The 24,275-nt window shown below is 45.1% G+C and overlaps 2 protein-coding genes across 3 annotated transcripts in view; both read right to left on the bottom strand.

Annotated features, from left to right (window-relative positions):
* Positions 1-11,625, bottom strand: part of swap70b (switching B cell complex subunit SWAP70b) — a 39,622-nt gene extending 27,997 nt beyond the window's left edge. Inside the window, exons 1-3 of one of the 2 annotated variants that reach the window (XR_013812108.1) lie at positions 11,476-11,601; positions 10,852-10,992; positions 6,270-6,443 (exon numbers count right to left, since the gene is read on the bottom strand). Coding sequence is in view for 1 of the 2 variants with exons in the window: in XM_079743799.1 (XP_079599925.1) it covers positions 6,270-6,443; positions 10,852-10,992; positions 11,476-11,571 (411 nt within the window). In the remaining variant the exon portion in view is untranslated. Of the gene's footprint in view, positions 1-6,269; positions 6,444-10,851; positions 10,993-11,475 lie in introns of both variants that reach the window. The other variant, XM_079743799.1, reaches the window with a different exon arrangement.
* A 1,317-nt stretch (positions 11,626-12,942) lies between these two features.
* Positions 12,943-24,016, bottom strand: wee1 (WEE1 G2 checkpoint kinase). Its single transcript, XM_079743711.1, has 9 exons — positions 23,092-24,016; positions 22,431-22,648; positions 22,106-22,172; positions 16,197-16,369; positions 15,643-15,911; positions 15,146-15,330; positions 14,867-15,037; positions 14,490-14,635; positions 12,943-13,867 (listed from the first exon to the last, which is right to left on the bottom strand). The coding sequence occupies exons 1-9, from the start codon at positions 23,572-23,574 to the stop codon at positions 13,711-13,713; spliced, it is 1,869 nt and encodes a 622-aa protein (XP_079599837.1). The 5' UTR covers positions 23,575-24,016; the 3' UTR covers positions 12,943-13,710.
* Between the last annotated feature and the right edge of the window lie 259 nt (positions 24,017-24,275).

Raw genomic sequence — 24,275 nt, forward strand, 5'->3', positions numbered from 1 at the left:
CTTTATTGACAATTTCAACTTTTTCTGGGGGCGCAAATATCTTTTCAGAGCAGATGGCCTACACCCAAACAGGCTAGGCTCAAAACTGTTAAGGGACAATCTTCTCTTCTCGCTCTCCCACAAACCTCCATGGCCTGACGCACAGGCCACAGTCAGAGCTCAGGTTGAGAAGAAGCGAGACTACAGCCTCCCCCCCACATCTACTCTGCCACTATCTGACTCACAGATAGCAGACAGACCACAGACCTTGAAGAGAGACAACAGCCCGCCCGACGCCATCGACACGTGCCTTCCCCCATCGCTGATGCCGGCTTGGCGAGGAACAGCCCCCCCTCTCCTCTGCACTCCCCCATCGACGATGACCTCCAGCCTCATCTCTCCCATAGCCTCAACAACAACTCCAGCTCCACTGTCTCCTCCCTTTGCGATTTTCCAGCTGAATTTAAGAACCTGGAATATGTCAGCATCAAACTTGCATCTGTGTCAATGATAGCATCGCCACGTCATGGCCACAGGCTGATAACACCCAAGCGGAGGGCGCCCCCCCCTGTACTGATAGTAGTCCTGAGTATTGCTGAGACAAAAAAGGGTTCAGCCGTAGACACAGTATAAAGGAAGTTTCGCATAATCTGCTGAACCCAAGGTTGCCTACGTCAAAACATGGCAACTTTTGCATTCCTGATGTTACCACTAAGAGAGTAAACAAAGGGAAACTTAGACACACTGCGAACCTCACAAATCTCATACCTATTGCCTCCAAACCAAAAACAACCTTAAAGCCTATCAGCCATAGGATGGGTCTACTTAATGGTAGGTCTCTTAATAACAAATCATTTTTAGTTAATGATTTTACTACCACTTCTAAACTGGATTTTATGTTTTTAACTGAAACATGGCTGGAACAAAATAACAGTGCAACCGTTCTGATAGACAGCTCCTCCCAACTATAACTTTTTTGATGCATGTAGATCTGGAAAAAGAGGTGGAGGGGTTGCTGCTATATTTAAAAATGTATTTCAGGGGAAACATGTTATTTGGTGATTTTCTATCATTCGAATACCTTAGTGCTGTATTGAAATGCTCCCCCAGAGTTCTCCTATTAATTATTTACAGGCCACCCACATATTCGGCATTTTTTTTCGATGACTTCACAGAATTATTGTCTAGCATCTCCACAGAATTTGACTGTCTAGTTATAACTGGTGACTTCAATTTTCATACTGATGATTTGAATGACAAGTGTGCAAAAAACTGTGAAAGAGGCTACTCATTGTAAGGGGCACACTCTAGACCTGGTTACCACAAAGGGCCTCAATGTTTCTGATCTCTCTGTGACTGATCCTTCACTGTCTGACCACTTTTGGGTTTTCTTTAACATATCTTTTATTCCAGACATACAGACAAAATCAAATACTGTCAAAAAACGGTATATCAATGAAGATTCTAATGTACTTTTTAAAAAGGCCATCTCCTTGCTACCACCTCTCAACCCATGTTCTGCTGATGATCTTGTAGAAAACTTTAATTTGAAAATTTTGAAACTCATAGATGTCATTGCACCTTATAAGGTTAAAACGATTTCTGGAAAGCAAAAGGCACCCTGGAGAAAAGCTGCTTCTGTAACAGCACAGAAAAAAAGAATGCAGGAAGGTTGAACGCATCTGGGGTAAAACAAAACTTCATATTCACCATGATATCTATAAAGAGAGCCACCGTGCCTACAATTTAGACTTAAAAAGTGCTAGAGAAACGTTTTTCTCCAATATCATTAAAACCAATACTAATAATGCAAAAACCCTATTTGCAACTGTTGACCGACTGACCAACCCCCCCACACAAATTCTAACCGGATCTCCATTCTACGCAGAAACGCAATGAGTTTGCAGCTTTTCATACTGATAAAATTCAGACGCGCCATCAATATCTCCACTTCAAACAAAAATGTTGGACTACCACCCTGTTCAGGCAAAAATAATGTGGCAATGATGACATGCTTTAATGTCATAGACTCTAAAACTCTTGTTGAAACAGTGACGCAACTAAAGCCATCCACCTGTTGCGTTAATACTTTACCTACCAACCTCTTTAAGAATTTTTTCGACTGCCTATCAATAGAAATATTGCAGATAGCTAACAACTCTCTCCAGTCAGGCAATTTCCCAAAAGCCTTGAAAACTGCAGTTATTAAACCCCTTTTAAAAAACTAACAAAAAACCTACAAAATAAACTTACAAAATAGGAACTACTTTGTTTCCATTGGCGACTTTGTATCAGAATCAACCAACGTGACATGTGGAGTCCCACAAGGTTCGATCTTAGGACCCTCTTTATTCAACATCTACATACTCCCACTAGGGAAAATCATGCAAAATAACAATATTGACCATCATTTCTATGCTGATGACATGCAAATCTATGTATCGCTATCACCAAATGACTATCGGCCCATCGATCTGCTGTGCCAGTGCATTGAGCAAGTGAAAGACTGGATGTGCCGAAATTTCCTTCAACTAAATGAGGACAAAACAGAGATAATTGCATTTGGTGCTAAAACGGAAAGGCTTAAAGTAACCCAACACCTAAACTCTCTGTCCCTGAAAACCTCAATCAAAGCCAGAAAACTAGGGGTTATCATGGATTCAGATTTACATTTCGACAGTCACATCAAATCAGTTACAAAATCTGCATATTATCACCTTAAAAATGTAGCAAGACTTAGAGGGCTCATGTCTACCGAAGACTCACAAAAACTTGTACATGCCTTTATCACTAGTAAGCTTGATTACTGCAATGGTCTCCTTACAGGTCTCCCAAATCAAACTCTAAGGAAGCTTCAGCTTGTTCAGAATGCTGCTGCTAGAGTTCTAACAAAGACCAAAAAATCTTAAATCGTTACATTGGCTTCCTGTAGGTCAGAGAATTGATTTTAAAATCATGTTGCTAACCTATAAATCCCTACATGGTTTAGGCCCAACATATTTAACTGAAATGCTTCCACTACATAAGCCTTCAAGACCACTAAGATCTTCTTAGACCAATCTGGTAATTATCCCCAGATTAAACACGAAACATGGGAAAGCAGGATTTAGTTACTATGCAACAAATATCTGGAATAAACTCCCAGAGGATTTAGGACTTGCCCCAACTCTGAGCACCTTTAAAACAAGACTGAAGACTTTTATGTTTGCTTTAGCTTTCTGCTAAATCTTAAATACATTGCACTTTCTAAAAAGCTTTTTTAACTTTGCCTTTATTTTCTATTTTATTACTAAAATGCCTTTTAAACTTTCTATTTTACTCATTTCTTTGCATATGTTTTCTTTTACTTATCTATTATTTTATTTTATTGTATGACAATGTTTATATGTGAAGCACTTTGAGTCTGCCTTGTGTATGAAAAGTGCTATATAAATAAAGTTGCCTTGCCTTGCCTTGTCTACTAGGTTGAGGCTACCTTCCACCACCTCTCCCCAACGTGAAGTCATCGCCGAATGGCGTTAGAAAACACCCGTTACTGCCAAAAACAACAAAAACTGGACTTTAACACTATTTTGGAGACATTTTATAAATTATATACATATTTAGAGTGCTTTATGTAGCCATTAATCAAAACTTCGGGTTAACCTGCACGTAGGCCTTTAAGATATGACCAAAATACAAGCTGTGGTCGCTCACACTAAAGCTCGCTGTGGGCGTGCATGAACCATGAACCAACCTGCCGGTGGCTGGCGGTAAACAGTGCCGCGCCTACGAGTGACGTATTAATCGCACAACTCAACGAATCGATGACCAAATTCGTTGCCATCGCTTTTAGTAATCGATTTTTATCGCTTTTATTGATTCGCTGTTGCAGCCCTAATCACTACGCTCAAGGCTTTTGTCCTCTCCTTGAAAGAAGGCGGTGAAGTGCACCAAAGACATAGCCATGTTCCGAGCACGATCCTTGTGCGAGTGGTGACGTAAATCATATGCGTCGAGAGCAAGAGTCGTAGTCCACAAAGCGCTCTCGCACAAAACCTAACCATATCAAACTTCTACCCGCTCAATTGTAGCATTCTTTTCACAAAAAATTATAGTGGAAATTCACAAAGAACATATGTCGACGTTTATCGTACAATTCAAACGGGACCAGATTATTAATTATTTTTATCTGGTCGTCAAATGCAATATGAGAAATCGATCATAAAGGTCCCATGTACCGGAAATGGAAGTTTGCACCTTACGAGCTCTATGTTGGAGAAACATAGGGAGGGAGGGTGGTTTATTTTTGGGTTGTTTAGTTTCAAATTCTTGCGTTCTTCTGCTCTCTCTCTTTACAACTCGTACCTACAGCAGATGTAAAAGAACCGTGAACAGCAGTCACTCATCAGGCCTCCTCAACAGAACGAAACCAGCCAATAGGAATAACAAAGGATCTGCATTTACAGTTCAATGTGATATAAATATATGATATATGATTGAAGTATGATTAAAAGTTAAGATTTTCAAAACTAGATTAAGATTCCTAACCAGCTCCCTGCTCATTAATGACATGAATCTGATTTTACGGTGAGACCGTTGAACCGTGTGCTATTGGAACATCTGATTACTCCTCAAATCACTCTCTCATATTAATGAAGATAGGAATCATGAAGGTATGCACAAGACAATATATGCAAATGTGTTCACACATACTATATGCATGTCTATATAGATCCTTCATTCACCGTCCACTAATAAAGAGCACTAGAAGTTTCCGCCTGTGTGTAAATATAGATTTCCCCATGTGCCGCAGCTCGGCTGTTTATCAGCCAGACAGTAAGTCCTGGAGCTTTTGTAACAGAAGGGGAAGTTTGAAACTTCCTCTTGGGTTCTCCAGGGCTGGGTGTAGCCTCTAAAATAGTAAACACACCAGTGAAAAGACCCTGTGGACCACAGGAGGAACACCCAAACGCCCTCCTCCTCTAGGTCCGAGGAGAGCCAGTCTCATTCTTATCCATCATGCTTTACCTTTCAAATGATGCCATAACAACTACTGATCAAAATATGGTGGTTGCTTTTGAATAAAAACCTTTAAAATAGTTCAACATGCACTAGACCCCCAAATGACATTCACCAAGAATACACTGCAGCTTGGGGAAACATGGATCAAAATGAACTCTGAACCCTTTCTTGTTACCACAAAGAAATGGACATCCAGTATTGCATCTGGTGCTTTGCTCCCCGGGGTGCAATACATAAAGATCCCATGGCATGAAAATTCACTTCACTTTCTGTGGTTTTCTAACATTAATAAGAGTTCCCCTAGCCTATCTTTGCTCCCCCAGTACCTAGAAATTTTGTTGGTTGTAAAACGAGCACTAGGCATTCTGCTCCGCATTCTGAAAAAACAAAGCTCAGCAAGCCATTTTGGAATTTTCCCCGTATGTCGTCATAAGGGGAGATGCCACCTCCCCTTTCTCCGCCTTGCTAGCCTAGAGAATTTGGCACGCCAATGAGACAATGAGCTATGACGTGCGAGCGCCACATGTGTGTGTGGTTTGGTTCTTTGACGTCTCTGGTATTTCCACAACGTGACTATAGTTAGGGTTATTTCAGCCATGGTTAAGAAGGAATCGGGGGAAAGGAACTTTGGCTTTGACTCCCTGAAGTACATGAACCACAACATGGAGGAGAAAGGGATTGTTGCCCGCGAATGTCTCCCGCTTGAGCCACGCTTCCCGCTGCCAAGGGACCACTGCCTCAGCGCTGCAGGAGGCGGTAGTGCCTAAGCGCTGCCCGCTGCCAAGGCGGTGGTCCCGCGGCAGCGAGGCTCCGGCGGGAGACAATCGCGGTCAACAATCCCTTTCTCCTCCATGTCGTGGTTCAGTCTACTTCAGATAGATGTGGACGCGGAAGAACCAGAGACGTCGGAGAACCCAACACAGTCGAGATTCATAATATCGTCTGGAGGCTCACACAGCTTTTGGCCGTGATAATATATATTATATGATATAGATATCTATGTATGATATGATATTATTTAGATATAGAGCTCCAGGACTCACGCCGGAGCACCCGGAGTGTTCTAGAATTTACAGAACACGACCAAAGGCTGTGTGCGCCTCGCCACTGCGATACAGCCATTGTAAACAGAGCGCATGGTACCGTGGCCGCAAGTTGCTCAGGGCCACACTCTTATTCGTATTACCAATAATAGAATGATAGACTAACATGGGTGATGGTTTAAACATGTGCCCCAGTGTCAGGCCCATCAACATGAGTGCTGATCTAAAGAGAGTGTGCTTCACCTCCTCGCTGACGATAGACAACGGGTAGCGGTCCTCACACAGGAAGTTGAAGATGCACCAGATCTTGAAGGCATCGTCGTCGGATATCAGCAGGTTGCTGCGGTCCAAGTTCTTCCGGGCGCACAGCGTCCAGCACATCCGGTCAAAGTCCTGGCGGTCAAACTCCTCTGTCACCTGTTGGAGGAGGGCAAGGAACGAGGGTTACGTAGAATGGTTATTTTTGTAATGTTTGTCGTGTTGTCAATAGAACATTTTGTAAATAAGACGGCTCTATGTATGAGCCTTCCCTGTCTGCAATTAAAAACCGCAATCTGAAAAAACTAAAATATACAAAGCATATAAAAAAAAGAAAACCGCGGTCTGCCTTGCTCAATGGCAAATCCTAAGAATATTTAACAGAAAACAAATACACATTAAAGGGGTCCTATTGTGGATTTATTGTTCATTCCTCATGGTTTATTCTGAAACATTTTTGCAATAGTGACTTCAAAGGGACTACAGAGAGACTTGGCCGGATCTCCCTTGCCTTGAACTCCTCATATGTTCAGGGGCAGGGAATAGTTGGACGTGTGCAGTAGTCCGCCTTTAGAGCTCATGTAGGTATGATTTTGAAACCAAAAAGCACCTCCACATCTGCTCCCTCGCTACGTAGCTCTGCCACTGAGAAATGTAGCATGTGCATGCATCTGTGATGGTTAGCCAAGATGAATCCCAAAACAAGCAAGGGAAGAGATGTCCTGATTGGGCAGAAGTGATCAGGGAGCTGTCTAAAATCTATGTTTGCTCATACAGACAAAGATGCAGTCAACTTGAATCAGATATTCTCAGTTTCACTCACTAATAGCTGAGAGTTTAATTTCCAAAAAATTACACTCATATAATAGCTCTTAAACGTTTTTAGGACTGGTAGCATAGCTCACTACACTTTCCAAGTAGCTTGGCCAACACTGCGGTTAACGTTACACATTAACAGCAAAATATTACTGAGGAGGACTTCAGTCATTACGTTCAATTATTATTGGTAAACCTTTTATTGTAGAGATCAATATGTGAGCGAGGCCCCAAAGAGGAGAAGTCGAGAGACACAGTGGGCCTGCGATGGGGAAACCGTACGGCCAACATCCCTTTATTAAGTGGGTAGTTACCATAGCGATAACACACAGCCCCTCCTTCCATTGTTACTACACAGACAGACGGACAGACAGACAGACAGACAGACAGACAGACAGACAGACAGACAGACAGACAGGCGGAAAAACCGAAACAGATTGTGGGTTGGATCTCTAGTCCTAGTGTGTCATTGACGCCTATGGATCTTCTGATCTTTCCAGTACAACAGGTCGATCCTCTCGTCTCACGAGAACAGCTGACCCACACACTGATCCTCAGACGCCATCATAGTGAGGAAAATATAGAGCTTAAACAACGATAGAATAAAGAAGCACAAGGCCCTCCCGCTCTCCTGCTCATTACCTCTTTCTACTTCTCTGTGTGCCTCTCTATTTCTCCCACCTCACTTCCTCTCTCTCTGAACCGTCGGGCTCCACAGCGAGGCAAAGCCCTTGAAAAGGTACGAGTGTGGCCTGAGCAGGGAGTGTTTGTCTTTGGGTTGGTGAGAGCTGTGGTTGCCATGGAGATTCTTGGCAGGGCTGACTGTGCATTCTGTGGGATAAGAAACACAACTTGTTTTGGTGGGATTGGCCTTCAAAACAACAATAATTGTCCCAAGCCTTCCTGATACGAGTTCCCTTGAGCTTGAGGATATTGAGCACAATGTAGCCTTAGGATAACGTAGGATAACGTAGCCTTAGCCCAGAGCAGCATCAACCGTCTGCGGTCTAGGGGAGACAGGACTGGTTGTGAAAGAGCAGCTCTTTGTGTTGTGTCATGCTGAACTTGTTGTTTCTGTCACTCTCTCACTCTTTCTCTTTGTCTTGCTCATTCATTCTCTTCTCTTGGTCTCTTAATTGCTTTCTCAAATGGCTTTCTTTAAATACCAATATATACACAAACAAAATAACAACAATGTTCTATTGTAGCCAATGTCTTATTCTTGTTTTAACAGATATTGTTATAATTCTATTAAACTGTTTAACAGCTAAAACCAGTCTCTCTCTCTCTCTGTCTCTTCCTCTCTCCCCCTCCCCTCTCTCTCTCTCTCTCTCCCTCCCCTCTCTCTCTCTCTCTCTCTCTCTCTCTCTCAGAGCTCTCTCTCTCTCAGAGCTCTTTCTTCTCTCCTTTATTCTAACTGGTGTTCCCCCTTTGCGTCTCTCCTTCCCCCGTGTCACTGGAACCTCACTCTCCCCTCTACAATGGGGGCCTTGTCAGGGGCTCGCTCCCTGGGGCCAGCACTCCCTTCCTCTGTGGCCACACGTGGTCATTAGGATTCAGGGACCCATGAAGGAACCACTCTACTGGTTACCAGCATGAATCAATAACCACTCTACTGGTTACCAGCATGACTCAATAACCACCCTACTGGTTACCAGCATGACTCAATAACCACCCTACTGGTTACCATCATGACTCAATAACCACTCTACTGGTTACCAGCATGACTCAATAACCACCCTACTGGTTACCAGCATGACTCAATAACCACCCTACTGGTTACCATCATGACTCAATAACCACTCTACTGGTTACCATCATGACTCAATAACCACCCTACTGGTTACCAGCATGACTCAATAACCACTCTACTGGTTACCATCATGACTCAATAACCACCCTACTGGTTACCATCATGTGTTGGCTGAGTATGATTGTTAGTTCAGCCTGATCACTCCCTGTCCTGGAGGAAGCAACAGGGGGTCCTGAATGTTAAGTTTCATTGTTGTGTTGTTGGGCCTTTTTTAAGACCTTTTGTATAGACACGATACAAAGCAATCCTATTTCATTAGTTACTTTGCTACAACTCACACGTTTGCAAGAATGAAAGACTGGGAAGCTGATTTGAACACGAGTTGAGCCTGAACTGATATTACAGGGAGTGAAACATACTCAAATTAAACAAAGGACGCATTAAAACTACAGTAAGAGATGAGCCATCCCCTCCTTCTGTCTTAAGGTCCTGCTTGGTGTGGAGCCGGGGTCTGTAAGGGAGGTTTGGATGGAGGTCACTGAAATGCACCAGCGTCTCACTTCTCTGCACTTCATCACTTACACAATCAACCTCTCTCTCTCTCTCTCTCTGTCTCTCTCTGTGTCTCTCTCTCTTTCTCTCTTTTTCTCTCTCTCTCTCTCTCTCTCTCTCTCTCTCTCTCTCTCTCTCTCTCTCTCACTCTATTGCTAAAGAGTAGTTCTTAAGAAAAAGATCAAGGAACAGAGAGAGTGAGGAAGAGAGAGAATAATGAGAGGAAGAGGAAGAGAGGGAATAAGGAGAGGAAGAAAGGGGAGGGGGATAATTCCTTCTGAAACTGGGAGGAGTTTCCTTGGGAACGAGTCAAGGCCAACTCACTGTGTGTGTTTGTGTGTGTGTGTGTGTGTGTTTTTATATATATTTATATGTATGTGTTTGCGTGTGTATATTAATATGTTTATATATGTGTTTTGTGTGTGTGTGTGTGTGTGTGTGTGTGTGTATGGAGCTGGTAATGTCATATGCATGACGTCCACCCCCGGTTGAACCCTCTGGTGGAGACATTGTTAAGAAGGGGGGGGGTTAGGTCAGGATGTGACGCCACAAAAGGCCAGAGTGAGATGAAGCTACCGGCTTCCTGTAACAACGAGCCGTTCAGGAAAAGGCTCAAACCTTCCAAAATACCTGCTGACCTGGTTAAGGAGGGTTCAAAGGGTGATAGGGTCCATCTTCCCTCCCCCCCCCCCACACACACACACACACACACACACACACATCCACACATCCACACACACACACACACACACACACACACACACACTCTTTAGCGTGCACCATGAGCATAGAGGGAGACAGTCAAAAATGAGGAACTTATAGCTGGGAATCCCCGGATTTCTTTGTATGTATTACCCTATAAGGAAAGTATATTAATGTGGTCTTTGTATTATCTAATAAAATATAATAAAAAAATATGTATATATATTTTTTATTTATTAACATATATATTCTTTGTATTACACAACATGAGTCGGGTATACTGTGTAATAGGAACAGGGTTTGAACCGAGGCATCCTTGGCCTGACCCGCTTCTTAACACCATGTATCCATATTCACCTAAGTCTCTTTGTATAAAAGCTGAATGAACAAATCCTAAATGCTTAAGAGCCAATCTGAAGATCCAAAGAATATCCTTTTAGAACAAGAGATAAGCAGACTGAGGGGCTAGAAGCGCTCCTGAGCGCGGAGGGCCAAGAGCCACAGCATTCCACCAACAGGCGACGTTAGGGAAGAGCCTGATTATTATTATTATTATTACGTTATTACAGAGCAAGACGCCTAATCCTGACTGCTGGCTGTCTCCCATGCGTGGTCGACGCCGCCGTCGGTGTGTGAATGTGTGAATAGTGAATGAATGAATAGTTGTAAATCGCTTTGGATTAAAGCGTCAGCAAAGTCTGCTAAATGCAAATGTAAATCTGTCTTGAATGGAACCTCACCCACCTTGTCCAGAATGAAGGTGTTGAGGTAAGGCATGTAGCCCTGGTTGGACACGGGGCCTTCGTCGTCATCTTTGAAGTGTTCCTCCAGAGCTACAGGGTCGTGCGGGATCTTCATCAACGTGCACAGGTTATAGGACAGCACCTGCGGAGGAGAAGGTTAGGAGGACCGATGATCAACCAGGACCAAACATGAGTGCAATAAAAACATATTCAGATCTTGTTAATAATTAAATAGACCAAGCCAGTACATTCATTTGTCGACTAAGGGTACTTTTATAAAACAAAGTGTATTTATTTTACTTAATTTGCTGATGGCGACCGACTAGTAAACATAGCCCAGGCCTGCTGAGGCTGTTCTTGAGGAACACCTCCTAACAACACTTAGACTTACAATGGACAGATGGTGGTAGGAAAGATCAGGAAAACAGCCACGATGAAAAGACCGTTTGGTTAACTGATGATTTAACGTTACAAAATAACTTTCAAATGCGCTTACAAATCAGTAAAAAGTTATTTCTGCGTGTTTCCATGACTGGACAACTCAGGCAAACCACTATGGCCATCCAAAACATGAACCAAAGATCAATCCTAAACAGAATAAATCGTTACGAATTAAAAACGATACCTTAAGTTGTGACTTGGACACCTTGCCGCTCTTGTCTACATCCAAGGCGGTGAATGCGTGCCAGATGGACTTCAACAGTTCGGCTCTCAAGGCCATCGCGCTGCCTGTGTTACCACACGCACTGAGCCGCCGTGTGTCAGCCTCCCCGCGGGGAGGCTGAGCCCAGCCACTGCCACGTGACGCAGTGTCACACTGCATGAGGAGTCCAAACAGAATGCAAGAGTGGAATGTGTGTACTTCCAATTTTTATTAAATAACAAGACCATGGATTTGTCTTGATATATTAATGTGTTTGTTTGAAAAGCATTTAGAGTAGCGACACCCACACACACAATTGTTCTTCCACCTGCTTGATGAGCAGAGCGAGCGCCGTAGGTCAGGACTCCCTCTTCAGGTCACCGCCTGCTACTGCATGCATAGTGGCTGCTTTTTAAATCACGCTTTGGTTCTTCAGCGGCGGTCAAATCAACAAAAAAACGATACAGGGGCCAGGGGGGGCCGTGGCCCCCTGGTCAGAGGTCGGCCACCCCGCTGCCCCCCCCCAACTCCCCCAGTATGAGAAATAAAAAATAAAAAATCCTGAACGGAAACGGTCTAAAGAAAGCTGAAATATATGCACTATTAGTTTGTTCTAACTTTGACTGATTATTCTTATGCAAACTGTTATATTTTGACGTTATGAATAAATATATTTTCAGTGCAAAGATAAATATAAAAGAAGAAATATTGCACTGAAAATAGCCCCCCCCCCCCTTGATAATCATGCACCCCCCCAAATATAAGACTGGCCCGAGCTGGCCACCACGGTAATAATGTCCTGGCTACGCCCCTGTATATATATATATATATATATATATATATATATAAATTATTAAATACTATTTTTTTTTTACATATATACATTATGGTTATTTCGAGCTGTGCTACTACCAATACACTAGGATTATTATAAATTTGCTTCGGAGGAAAGTCGATCGTTTGAATGCTTAATCTTTTCCGCTTCACGCTATCTACACAAACGATATGCTAGATGAAAGCCAAGGCTCAAAGGAGTCCAACGGTGTAAGCCTCCTCATTTTGTGAGCTTATTTCGATGAACTAGATGTGAAGGAATAAGGTCAATTACATACTTTTCAAAGTTAGTACCACACACGCTGAGAACAGCTCAGCTACGGGTATTCTATGTTTATCTCAAATGGAACCCTTTTATGGTTTACATTGTTTACTCCATTTAGAATCTCTTCAAATCCCTTCACTTGATTTAAGCCATTAAATATTTCTTTACATCTTAAAACTATGCGTCTTTACTAAAACACATTTTCAACCTCACTTTGCACTATAGCACTCGCCGCATTCGCTGTGTTTTATTTGAGAGTTGATCTGGTGAGCCAACTAAATAAACCACTCAAGCAGAACCACATTAGTCTGGAGGAGAATTTATTGCAAGGAAATATTTACAGGTTATAACAAGATTCTGTTAGCGTTTACAAGAAGAACAAAAGAAAAACGAAGAGCAAAGTGTGAAAACCAGCCCTGTGGGTACAAAGTGATGAACGTGAACGAGCCCCAGTGACCAGGAGGTCCTACTGCTACGGCAGGATTGGCCGCTCTCAGGAACCAGGAGCACTCCGTACCGCTGGCACCGTCAGGACACACCGGCAGGACACACCGAGGTCCTCAGGCACCACATAAGAACTTATTATGGAAAGGAAACTAGATTCCTGCTACTTCAAAGTAAGAGCCAAACGATCTGGAAACATCCAAAGTGACCCTGCCTCTCCGGACAGACAACACATCAATAGCAGCGGGTTCCTTTCTTCTTTGTTTCTCCGTGGCGCGGTCCACTGGTCACCTACAAAGTGCTCTAATTTTATGCTGAACCCCAGCATACGGCATTCGACAGGCAGTAAGGTGCTCACGGCCAAGTACATTCACGACGAAGAGAGCTCCAAAAGTCACTGACTGGCTGCCAGTTAGTCTTTGTTGCAGGAAGTCCAGGCAGACTGGTGCCTCTGTCAGTAGGTATAGAAGCTACCTAGAGAAGAACAGCGGCGTTCAAGGAGCAGGCTGAATGCGAGGCCCTTCCCCAGTTCAGAAAGTGGTAAACCCAATAGAAGGGCCTGGCCCAGGGAGGACCCGGCCCAATGCGGCCCCGTGGCCTTCAGCCCGCTACCAGGCCTGGAACACGCCGGTCTCCAGCTGAAGACCTTTGAAGCCCGCTGAGGGGGAGGCTGCTCAGTAGATAGTCAGGCTGACTGAGCGGTTCATCTTCTTGCCGATCAGCCTGGAGGTTCTGGGGTTGGTCTGGACCGTGGAGCGGGTCAGGACCCGGTCCGTGGAGAGAACCTTCTCCTCTGCTGCTGCTTTGGCCATCTGGGCCTTCTTCAGTTCTCTGAGGGAGAGGTGAAAGAGGCGTGTTGAGTAAGAAGTGAACAATAAACCCAATGGGCTACCATGACTCTCAGCCTGCCCCTCCTTGAGTAATGAAGCAACACCCAGCAGATGACAGAAGCAGCATCAAAACTCTGCGCAGACAGCCAACACTTGGGGTGTAAGTCTCTGGTTTCATCACCATACGATATTAAATCCATTCATTGGACAATGATACGACATTTGCCGATATCAAAAGGTCTGCCGCGATACGATTTAGATTCGATTCAGGGACATGCGATATCGAACAACTCATGTGTATATCGCTGCGTTGTGTCCGTTGTAGAGACAATGCAGCCCCACCTCTACCCAAGTACCTGCCCTGGAAGCGCAAAGTCGCATTTATATGAAAATGAAACCCCCAACATACGTAGGGTAAAAAAAAAGAGAGGGTCAATTGTGGTGCGAAACATTACCTCTATCAGTGTAAACGCGCGGACCATGCCGGGCATAAGACGGCCATATTGGCAGTGTAAATACGTTGGCTTTAGCGCTCTACAGCCTCTGGATGAACGCTGGATGCCGCCTGCATGGCGCCCCAGAGGTGCTAGTTTATCCTAATCCTCCTGGTAGGGTGAACGTACTTTTGGAGCAGGGCGTTCTTGAACCTCTCAGCGTTGAGCTCCACCCGGAGCTGGTCCGCACTCATCCTGGCGGCGGTGAGGAGCACAGGGTGCTTGATGAGGTCAGAGGTCGACGGCCTCCTGACAGGCTTAGGATGGATCATCAGCTGGAAGAGGAGCAGACCAGGTATTACAGCCTCACATCTCCATCCACATCAGGTTCAACCAGTCAGATCAAGTCCCCAGGTTAATTGCTGCTATTGTACAGGTCCAGGATTAGATTAGCCCGGATTTTGGTTCCAACCCTGCACCACTAATGAGTGGATGGATAAGGAAATTGGGCAGTTGCTCATTCCCAGCGTCAAACCAAGAGCAGAACAGTTTGGGAGGTGAGCTACCTTGAGGAGGTCCAGGAACTCTGGAGAGAGCACTTGGGGGATGGCGGGCAGCTTCCCCTGGCGGATTTCGTGCCACTTGTCTCCATTGGTGGGCAGCGGCTCCGCCCCCGACGCACTGAGCACAGTCAGGGCCAGTGCAAAGATGTCCGCCTTGGTCAGGTTACGGTAGTCCTGGGGCCGGAGAACACAGGCAATGACATACATGTACGACAGGTCCTCTTTCAGAGGCACTGTATTCACATGGAACAGAGGTACGTAGAGAAACATGACAAAATGTACCTCTTGGAGGATTTCATTGGCCAGATATCTGCTGTCCCCTTCCTCGACCTGGGGATTGTTAACCCTAGTCACATGACCAAGGTCCCCTATCTTGTAGACCACACTGGTCGTCATGGCATCGTTGTCATCGTCCTCGTCACACTCGTCCAGGCTGGGAACAGACTTCCGTGAGATGAAGATGTTGCCTAGAGGTACACATTGCAAGAGGTTAGGATGGTTCTCATGGATGTTCTGGTATACTTATATGTCAACCATGCATCCTCATTTAGGTGCTTCTGGTATACTGCCCGCAATATATTCAGCCCATGCTGTTAATTATACAGCATTAATGGTAGGGGTAGAAAAAACCCAAATATAATAGATACCACCTGGCGGCCACCCTAATAATGTAAATTACAATAACACACGTGTATAACATCAGGATGGGCAGGAATGCTCTCCCAGTTCTTCATTTAGCAGGGACACACGAGTAAGGACAGCGAAGCGTGGACACTCACTGGGCTTGATGTCCATGTGCACCAGGGACGTGGAGTGGACGTACTTCAGGCCGCGGGTGACCTGGAGCAGCAGGTCTTTGAGCTCCAGCTCCGTGAGGTAGCAGAGCCGCCGGTAGTTCTCCGAGATGATGTCCGACAGTGTGCCTCCGTTACAGTACTCGTTCTGGATCAGCATGTGGTCGTCCTCTGCCCAGGCCGAGTAGTAGCGCACCACATGGGGGTGCTGTCCCAGGACGGCGTGGGCGTAGACTTCCCGCAGGGCATTCTGCCTGTAAAGCAGTGGAGGTGGAGACACAGGTCATTAACAGGACCTCTCGTCGGGGCTCGGGGACTGACGTCTGGCGGACAGGGGCGGTGGAGACTGCTTAACCCCAATATTATAAACTGTGCTCGTAGCGCACCTTCCAAAACTAACTTATAAAGTACTTAATGATGCACAATAAAGACTGATACTTCAAATACTAATGCTAATCTAACCAAAGAATCAGTAGAGGTAAGGAAATCCTTATTCGAAGGACTCCATGAACAGAAGATGAGATGCAGGTGGAACTTACTCGTCTACAGAACCAGCCAGAGGTTTCTTCGACCTCTTGATGGCGTAGATGCAGCCGTCGATTCTCTTCACGCACTTGAAGACGGCTCCGAACTCCCCGCAGCCGATCTTCTCCAGCTCGTGGAACTCTGAGATGTAGCGAGACATCATGTTGCTCTCCATCATGGTGATCCTCTGAGAAAGAGCAGGACACGGTTAGACTCACATAACCAGAGAGGGACTGGATGGTCTAGTGTTGGGCTGACACGGTTAGACTCACATAACCAGAGAGGGACTGGATGGTCTAGTGTTGGGCTGACACGGTTAGACGCACATAACCAGAGAGGGACTGGATGGTCTAGTGTTGGGCTGACACGGTTAGACGCACATAACCAGAGAGGGACTGGATGGTCAAGTGTTGGGCTGACACAGTTAGACTCACATAACCAGAGAGGGACTGGATGGTCTAGTGTTGGGCTGACACGGTTAGACTCACATAACCATAGAGGGACTGGATGGTCTAGTGTTGGGCTGACACGGTTAGACTCACATAACCAGAGAGGGACTGGATGGTCTAGTGTTGGGCTGACACGGTTAGACTCACATAACCAGAGAGGGACTGGATGGTCTAGTGTTGGGCTGACACGGTTAGACTCACATAACCAGAGAGGGACTGGATGGTCTAGTGTTGGGCTGACACGGTTAGACTCACATAACCAGAGAGGGACTGGATGGTCTAGTGTTGGGCTGCACCCATCAGGCATTTTGGCCGATCCCAATAACCAATCTTTTTTATGAGTGATCGACCGATCCGATCTTTTGAATAGTGATGAATATTCAAAAAAAAGGATGTTTCTTATTAAAATCATTGTGTGCCGATTAGTTCTTAGATAGCATTTTATGAGTTATTGTTAATTTGTTGAGTCGAACGGAATTGCTTGTGTTCCTTCAAGAAAAGAAGCATAGGCATGTAAACATATAGCCATACAGAGTTTAGTTTGGACTAGGTAAGAGTGGACCCACAGAGCACAGAGTCTAGTTTGGACTAGTTAAGAGTGGAACCACACAGAGCACTACAGAGTTTAGATTAGTTCCTGTAGTCACGAAGGCTACAGCCAACTACACAGTAAGTCTCCTTAACATCGATTGGCACTAGTCGGCCCCTCCCACATACCCCGCTGATTCGCAGGTAGTGTGCTGGCAGCAGCACACAACCATTCAGAAGGCATTTACACTGCCAAGCAGGTACGGTCGCTGCTCAGCAGATGTTACAATTTCACTGTCTTGCCTGTGTGAAACCATTTTTACACAGGCAAGGGGGAATTTACGAAGTGGGAATTTACCGAGAGGATAAATTCCCCCTTCGTCAAGGAACCGGCTTTCTTGGTTCACTGGAGCAGGCATGACATGTGACCTGACGTTTTGGTCGTTACTACGCACGGAGACCTCTTTAGAATTATTATGTTTGCTAAAACACCAACATTGCAAGGTCATGATTCAGTGCAGAACTATTTACAAAGTCCTCTACCCAAGTCCTGCCCCTGGTACCGCGATGCCGTCTAATCTCATTTACATGGAACCCCCAAAATGTAAGGTTTTGAAAATGTGGCATTGGGGTGGGAAATCAAGACGATATATTACCTCGGTCAGTGTTAACTCGAGGACCATGTCGGGAAAAAGTTTCAAATAAGACAGCCATGTTTGGCAGTGTAAAAACGCTGAGAGGCTCCGATCCTCAGACACCAACTCTCTCAAGTTGATATGTTAAGGAGCGTTGAAAAAATTCAACATCAATAACAAAGTAGATGGAATCAGTGGCATTACTGTTTATTGGACCAGTCGGGCCAACGCAGTCTCAAATCGTGCTGCAAGGAAGGAAGCTCAAACCGATAATACAATGCACTAGGGCTCGACCGATTACCGGCGCCGATATTCGGCATTTTGACGCATATCGGCATCAGCCTTTTTTTTTGATCCGACGGCCGATAAGAGATCAATTTAAAACTGGGTTATTGTGGCTCTGATGCAGCCGCGCCTCTCTGTCTGCTGTCACTACACTGTCTCCAGCATTGTCCCACCCACAGCACCATCTGATTGGTTACACGCTCTGGTTACACGCAGAGCCACGACGGGTAACAGCCAATCAGCAGTGAAAGCTGTGCATGCACAGTGCTCACACACACACGGCGGAGAGGAGAAAAGGTTTTGTCTGGTTTGGTTTCGAGGTAAGTTAAGGCAGCAGACTCTCCCGAAATTGTAATAAACATCCCAGTCCTCTACAACTCACAACTACTAGAAACATTACTGTGAGCCCATTAACGTTATATAAACATAAGCGGCAGCTCTGCTCGCAGTCCGGCGTCCATGCATGCCTGTTAATCACTCGAAACAAGGTTGCTGATAATATCGATATGGAAATAGTCTGTGATAGTAGAAGTCTGTGTGTGAGTGAGAGTAAAAACCTAATAAACTAAATTCAGTCCAGTTTTGTTGCAGGGAAGCACGTTAAGCGTGGTTATACTTCTACAACTGCGCAATGCGCTATCCAACTGCGTAACCACGGAGCCCCTCGAGCCCTTAGGCTTTAAGGTGAAGGCTGATTAGCTTTTAGCGTAACGTTAGCCCAGCGGTCCGCTTTCTCCTTCTCTGGCTCTAGACGCTCAGCAGACTGTAGCGAAACTGTACAACTCACGACTACTAACGTTACTGTGAGGCCCAATACGCTAGCAGCAGCTGTCTGTTCCTATGATAAACACTGATTATTAAAGTGAAGATGCTGTAGGCTATTTAGTGTTTTTTAACGGTTTAATCACTTGAAACAAGGTTGCTGATAATATTAATAGGGAAATAGTCAGTGATAAAAGTATGAAGTGTGTGTGAGTGAGTGAGAAAAATTCTGTTAGTTTTATTGCAGGGAAGCACGATGAGGGGATGGCTAGAGAATTGTGGGTGTGTGCGCGCGCGCGCGTGCGTGTGTGTGTGTGTAAGCCACATGAGAAGCTGAAGAAACTGACAGCAAAGCACCGTCTGTCTGAGAGAAAACTGTTGGGAAATAATGGCTGTTTAACTAGGGAACTATTTATTTATTTCAATTTTCAGTTACCGTATTTCCCGCACTATAACGCGCACCGGATTATAAGGCGCACCTTCAATGAATGACCTATTTTAGAACTTTTTTCATAAATAGGGCGCACCGGATTATAAGGCGCATAGCATAGAAGATACTGCAGTCAAACGTTTGACTGGGGATGCGTTATGCATCCACTAGATGGAGCTGTGCTAATTGTATAGCTCGTCACGCGCAACGCAACTGTGAGGACGAGTTGCTGCATTTAGCAGATATAAAACTGGAACCTTTATGACAAAAAAGTAAAACACAATTACGCAGTTCCAAACCTTAGATTTTTTAAATATCTTGCAAACGTGAATGATACAAAGTAGAGCATCGCACCCTCGAATCTTGTAGTGTGGCCAGTCTTCCGCCCGATTTCCTGGCTCTGTGATCGTATAGTTTGACCTTCCGTGAGTAAGCGCAGTAAAATGCTGTGTGCACTGACTACGATAGCCGTAATGCTGCAAGCAGTGTGGCTTTATCGTAGTCGTAGTGAAACATTTTATTATTATTATTAAATTGTTTTTATTGGTTTTTCATACTGAAACATTTTGACAGAGCGCCGTTTACAACCAGTATGGATCAACCAATTAACCAATTGATCCATATATAAGGCGCTCCGGATTATAAGGCGCACTGTCGTTTTTTGAGAAAATTACCGGCTTTTAAGTGCGCCTTATAGTGCGGAAAATACGGTAACTTCATTAGAACACCCTGCACTTTTTGTTTTTATTTGAACTTAAAACAAAGATAAGTAAAAGACCCATTTATTTGTTTAAATTGTGTTATGTTGCAAATCTGATAAGCTGTTGTGTTTATTAAAACATATGCTTAAAGGCATTTAAATGAAGTTAAGTGTTGGAGTTTGTATTATTCAAAATTTTTACGCCAATCTTTTCCCTTTTTCTGTAAATTAATATCAGCTCCAAATATCGGTAATCGGCCCCCTTGACTACTAATAATCGGTATCGGTCCTGAAAAAAACATATCGGTCTATCTCTACAATGGACCATATGGAAAATGCCTTGGATAACAAATAACGACTGACAGATCATTGGTCATTATTGTATGTGAATATAGATAAGTAGTCTGATTTTACTGCGTGTTTGGAGGTTTACGAAGCTGGTGCGATTGGCCACATTTGTAAATAATTCAAGATAAGACACATGGAAAGTCTCTCGCTCATCTTCCATTAAAGATACATCACTATTTTATACCAACATGGGGATGTGTGAATTAGCGAAGAGCAGCCCATCCTATCAAATTAAAGATACTTCACTAGTTCAAACCAACACAGTGACGTGTGATTAAGCGTGGCGCAGCCTGGTGGCATCGGGTTGAAGATACTTCACTCATTTAAAAGGGGCGGATAACTACACGTCTAGGCTTACTACTTTTAGCTCAAACCTACATAAAAAAAAAAAAAACAAGGGGAGAATGAAGCCCGGTGAGATGCAGGTAGGCTTTAGCATCCTATATCCGGATCAACAGAAGCTCTTTGTATGGTTAGGTGAATCCTGCCTTCATTGTGAGTCACGATGAGTTGTGTTAAAGCCGGATATTATCACCATCTCGGTGACTGAACCTAGTGGCAGCGCCGAGGCACACTAGTTTGAGTCACATGATCGGCCTCCGAGCTCGGCAAATCACTGATCACGTGTTTTGGGCGAATATTGCTGATATTGATGGGTGGCCGATCAACCGGTTCGTCAGTAGAGAACTCCCAGCCTAAAGGGTCTAGGTTCAAACTCCAGTATGTGTATGATGGCAGCATGAACCAAAGGCCTGAAACCTCTATGAGCCTCTGATAGGGACCTGCATCTCTTAGCACAATTTAAACACCCTCCAAACATGGACTTCAGAAACTATTTGTTTAGTTTTAAACTATTATAGTTATCGGGATTCGGTGGGTAGTGGACGAACCTATGATAAAATTGATATACTAATTATATCGCAATATAATTTATCATATAGATTGAGAGGGAATCTCCACTCCATTAGGACAATCTTTTCTTAAACACTTGAGATTTAATAAAAATGTGTTTTGGGTTGAGTTTTCGGGAAGAGGGGGGCGTGTTACCCCCATGGTTTCAAACCATGCCGACTTTGTGATACTTCTTTAGTACCGTTGTTGTGTAGTTCTGAGGGTTGTTGTATATGAAATGCACCACACACACACACACACACCGCAGCGTTTAACTATAGGTGTCCATAAAACCCTCGCGACGACACAGACGTTAAATAGACCGCTGCTCAGACGACGCTTAACGTTCCGCACACACACACACACACACCACAGCGTTCTACTATGAGTTACTGCCTCTTTAAGAAGCTGAATGTTAGACTAGCCCATTTATTATCTTCATAACATATGAATACTTTTTAACTTTCACTGTCCTAATGTCACAGACTTCTCGTTTGTAGGCTGCATTGAACTTTGGATGAACAAATAATACCTTTGGTGCATAGTCACGCTGCATATAAAGTATGACCTGGTCAAATAGATCATTTTTCTGGATAATTCAACCACAGAAAACGATAGATAACACGATACAATTTCCATTGTCAACCTTCTTTCACCAAGCACTACTATATGGCATTGTGAAATGGCTTCCATTCAAAAAGGCAGAGTAGTTTAAACTAGAAAAACACCTAACCTAGTCATCTCCACTAGTATCATCCAATGAGAATACAGAGCCTTCAGTCATCCCCACTTGTATCGTCCAATGTGAATACAGAGCTTTCAGTCATCTCCACTAGTATCATCCAATGAGAATACAGAGCCTTCAGTCATCCCACTCACTGGAGCCTAAAGTTACCTTAGACGGAGGAACAATGTCGTCCTCCCCATCGCAGTCGCTGGCCTCCATGTCTTCCCCACAGGAGCTGGAGGAACAACAATAGAGATCATTGTTTGAGATTCTGTCCAGCAGAGGACAGCACTGAGCGGGTTTCACAAGCACATGGCAGAATTCACTAATAACCATGAGGTCTTGGTTTCAGGCCAAACCCCTTTGACCCCATTCCAGCCTAGTTAACGGGCTTTTAGATGATTCTGTTTTGAACAACAACAATGAGTTTGAACCTGCCTACATCAAAACAGTAAAGGTTTTACTATAACTCATATTGTCGTGTGAGACATACTCGTTCCAGTGAGCTCTCTTTCTGTTGTTTCTCTGCTGCGTGGCCGACTGGATGAGAAGTGATTCAGGGGTGAACGGGTTAAAGTTGACCAGCGGGGTCTGGCTTCTCCTGCCACCGTCGTCTGTGGCCGCCTTCCCGGCCGGCTCGTTGCTCTTGAACAGGGCCACTCTCCGGCTGGAGGGCCCCCCACTGGAGCCCCGGGCTCGGCACAGCAGGCTCTGGAGGAGGGCAACATGGTCGTTACAAATAGCCCAGGATAGTGTTTGAATGTTAACTGACGAGACATGGCCAGCTCGTCAACACATAAAGTCGGATTATTGCTCAGAGCTCTATCCATACGAAATGTATTTTTTACGCAAACAAACTTTTTGACGGGCATGTCATATACATTGGATGACAGTTACGTTACTGTTACGAAAGTCATGCCGAGACACAAAACACGTCCTTGACGTCGACGTTATGCAAGCAGAGGACTTTTGAAGTTAAAGTAGGTCATGGGGTCGATACTCGTTATCAAACCCACAATGCATCTGAAGAAAAACCTATGAAAACCTGCATCGTACGGCCAGCCAGCTGACCACTTGGTACAAAATACGTCCTTAGGACCTTATGAGTGGAAAAACATATACACGTCGGTCAAGTGGTGGTGCGATATACAAACCTTGGGCGTGTGGGGGGTATCGAACAGCCGGAGCTTCCTGAAGGTCTTGTGCGGGGGGGTGTCGGGACAGTCCGGGATCGGGGAGCTGGACGCTTCGTCCTGGACGAAGGAGGGCTCCGGGGACCCGCAGAACAGGCGAGAACTCTTCCGCGGGGAAGGCGAGCAGTTTGCAAAGATCACGCTGCTCGGGGAGTGTAAGGACGGCGAGCCGAAGCCCTCCTCGTCCCAGAGCCCTCGGTCGTCTTCCCGGGCCCGGTTCAGCGGACTCAGAGGGCTGCCCTCCAGACGCTTCTCCCCGGCGTCCCGACGCACATGCATCGGGGAGTCCAGCTCGGTGAAGCCCGACTCGGCCCCGGTGCTGTTGTTCACGTCCTCGATGGCCTCGTCGTCCTCCCCGTCGCTGGAGGTGAAGCGGAGCTTCTGGCAGAGGGGCCGGGTCCTGGGGGACGGCGTCCCGGGCCGAGGGCGCCCGTATCCCGACATGTTCTGGGTAAAGCCGACCTCAGCCGCCTCCCGGCGACCTGATCTCACGGTACTCAAAGTGATCCGGACTGCTAACGTACGACTACGTTGGGATTAATAAAATACGGTTTAACGAATACTCCAGAACCCGGTTTAGACTTTTGATCAGGGATGCTAACGAATAGTCCAGAAACCAGTTTAAAGTTTAATCTACGACCTGGCCGACATGTTGAGAGCAATAAAACACGCCCATCCACTCCGAAACACGAACCAGGACAGCGGAATGCTTCTTGTTAGAACCCCTAGTCGCCGCACAGGAAACGCGGTCCGGCAGCTTCTCTTGTAATGTCGTATTTCCACAAGAAGTTAAGAAGTTCGTAAGTCTGTTGACTGAAATGTTTACTAAAGCGACTTATGAATAACTGGTTCCCTGCTCCTTCCTATCACGCGCGTGGCAACATACTTCCCGCGACCGTTTGTCACGTGGTACTTCTCAGCCAATAGGAGCGCGGCTTGAAAGTTTGAAAGATGGGCGTTCCAAGGACGTCTGGAACGTACTACGTCACCGGTGATGGGTTCTTCAATGTGGCGCGAACAAAAGCCTTCACCTTTGTGATGTGATCACATCACAGGTCTAATATAATCCCCCCCCCATCAAACACTGAGTATAAGCTGCTTACACGCATTGTTAAGTGAATACAACACCATGCATGTGATGAGTG

Source organism: Pollachius pollachius, assembly GCF_949987615.1.
Source record: "Pollachius pollachius genome assembly, chromosome: 9".
NCBI lineage: Eukaryota > Metazoa > Chordata > Actinopteri > Gadiformes > Gadidae > Pollachius > Pollachius pollachius.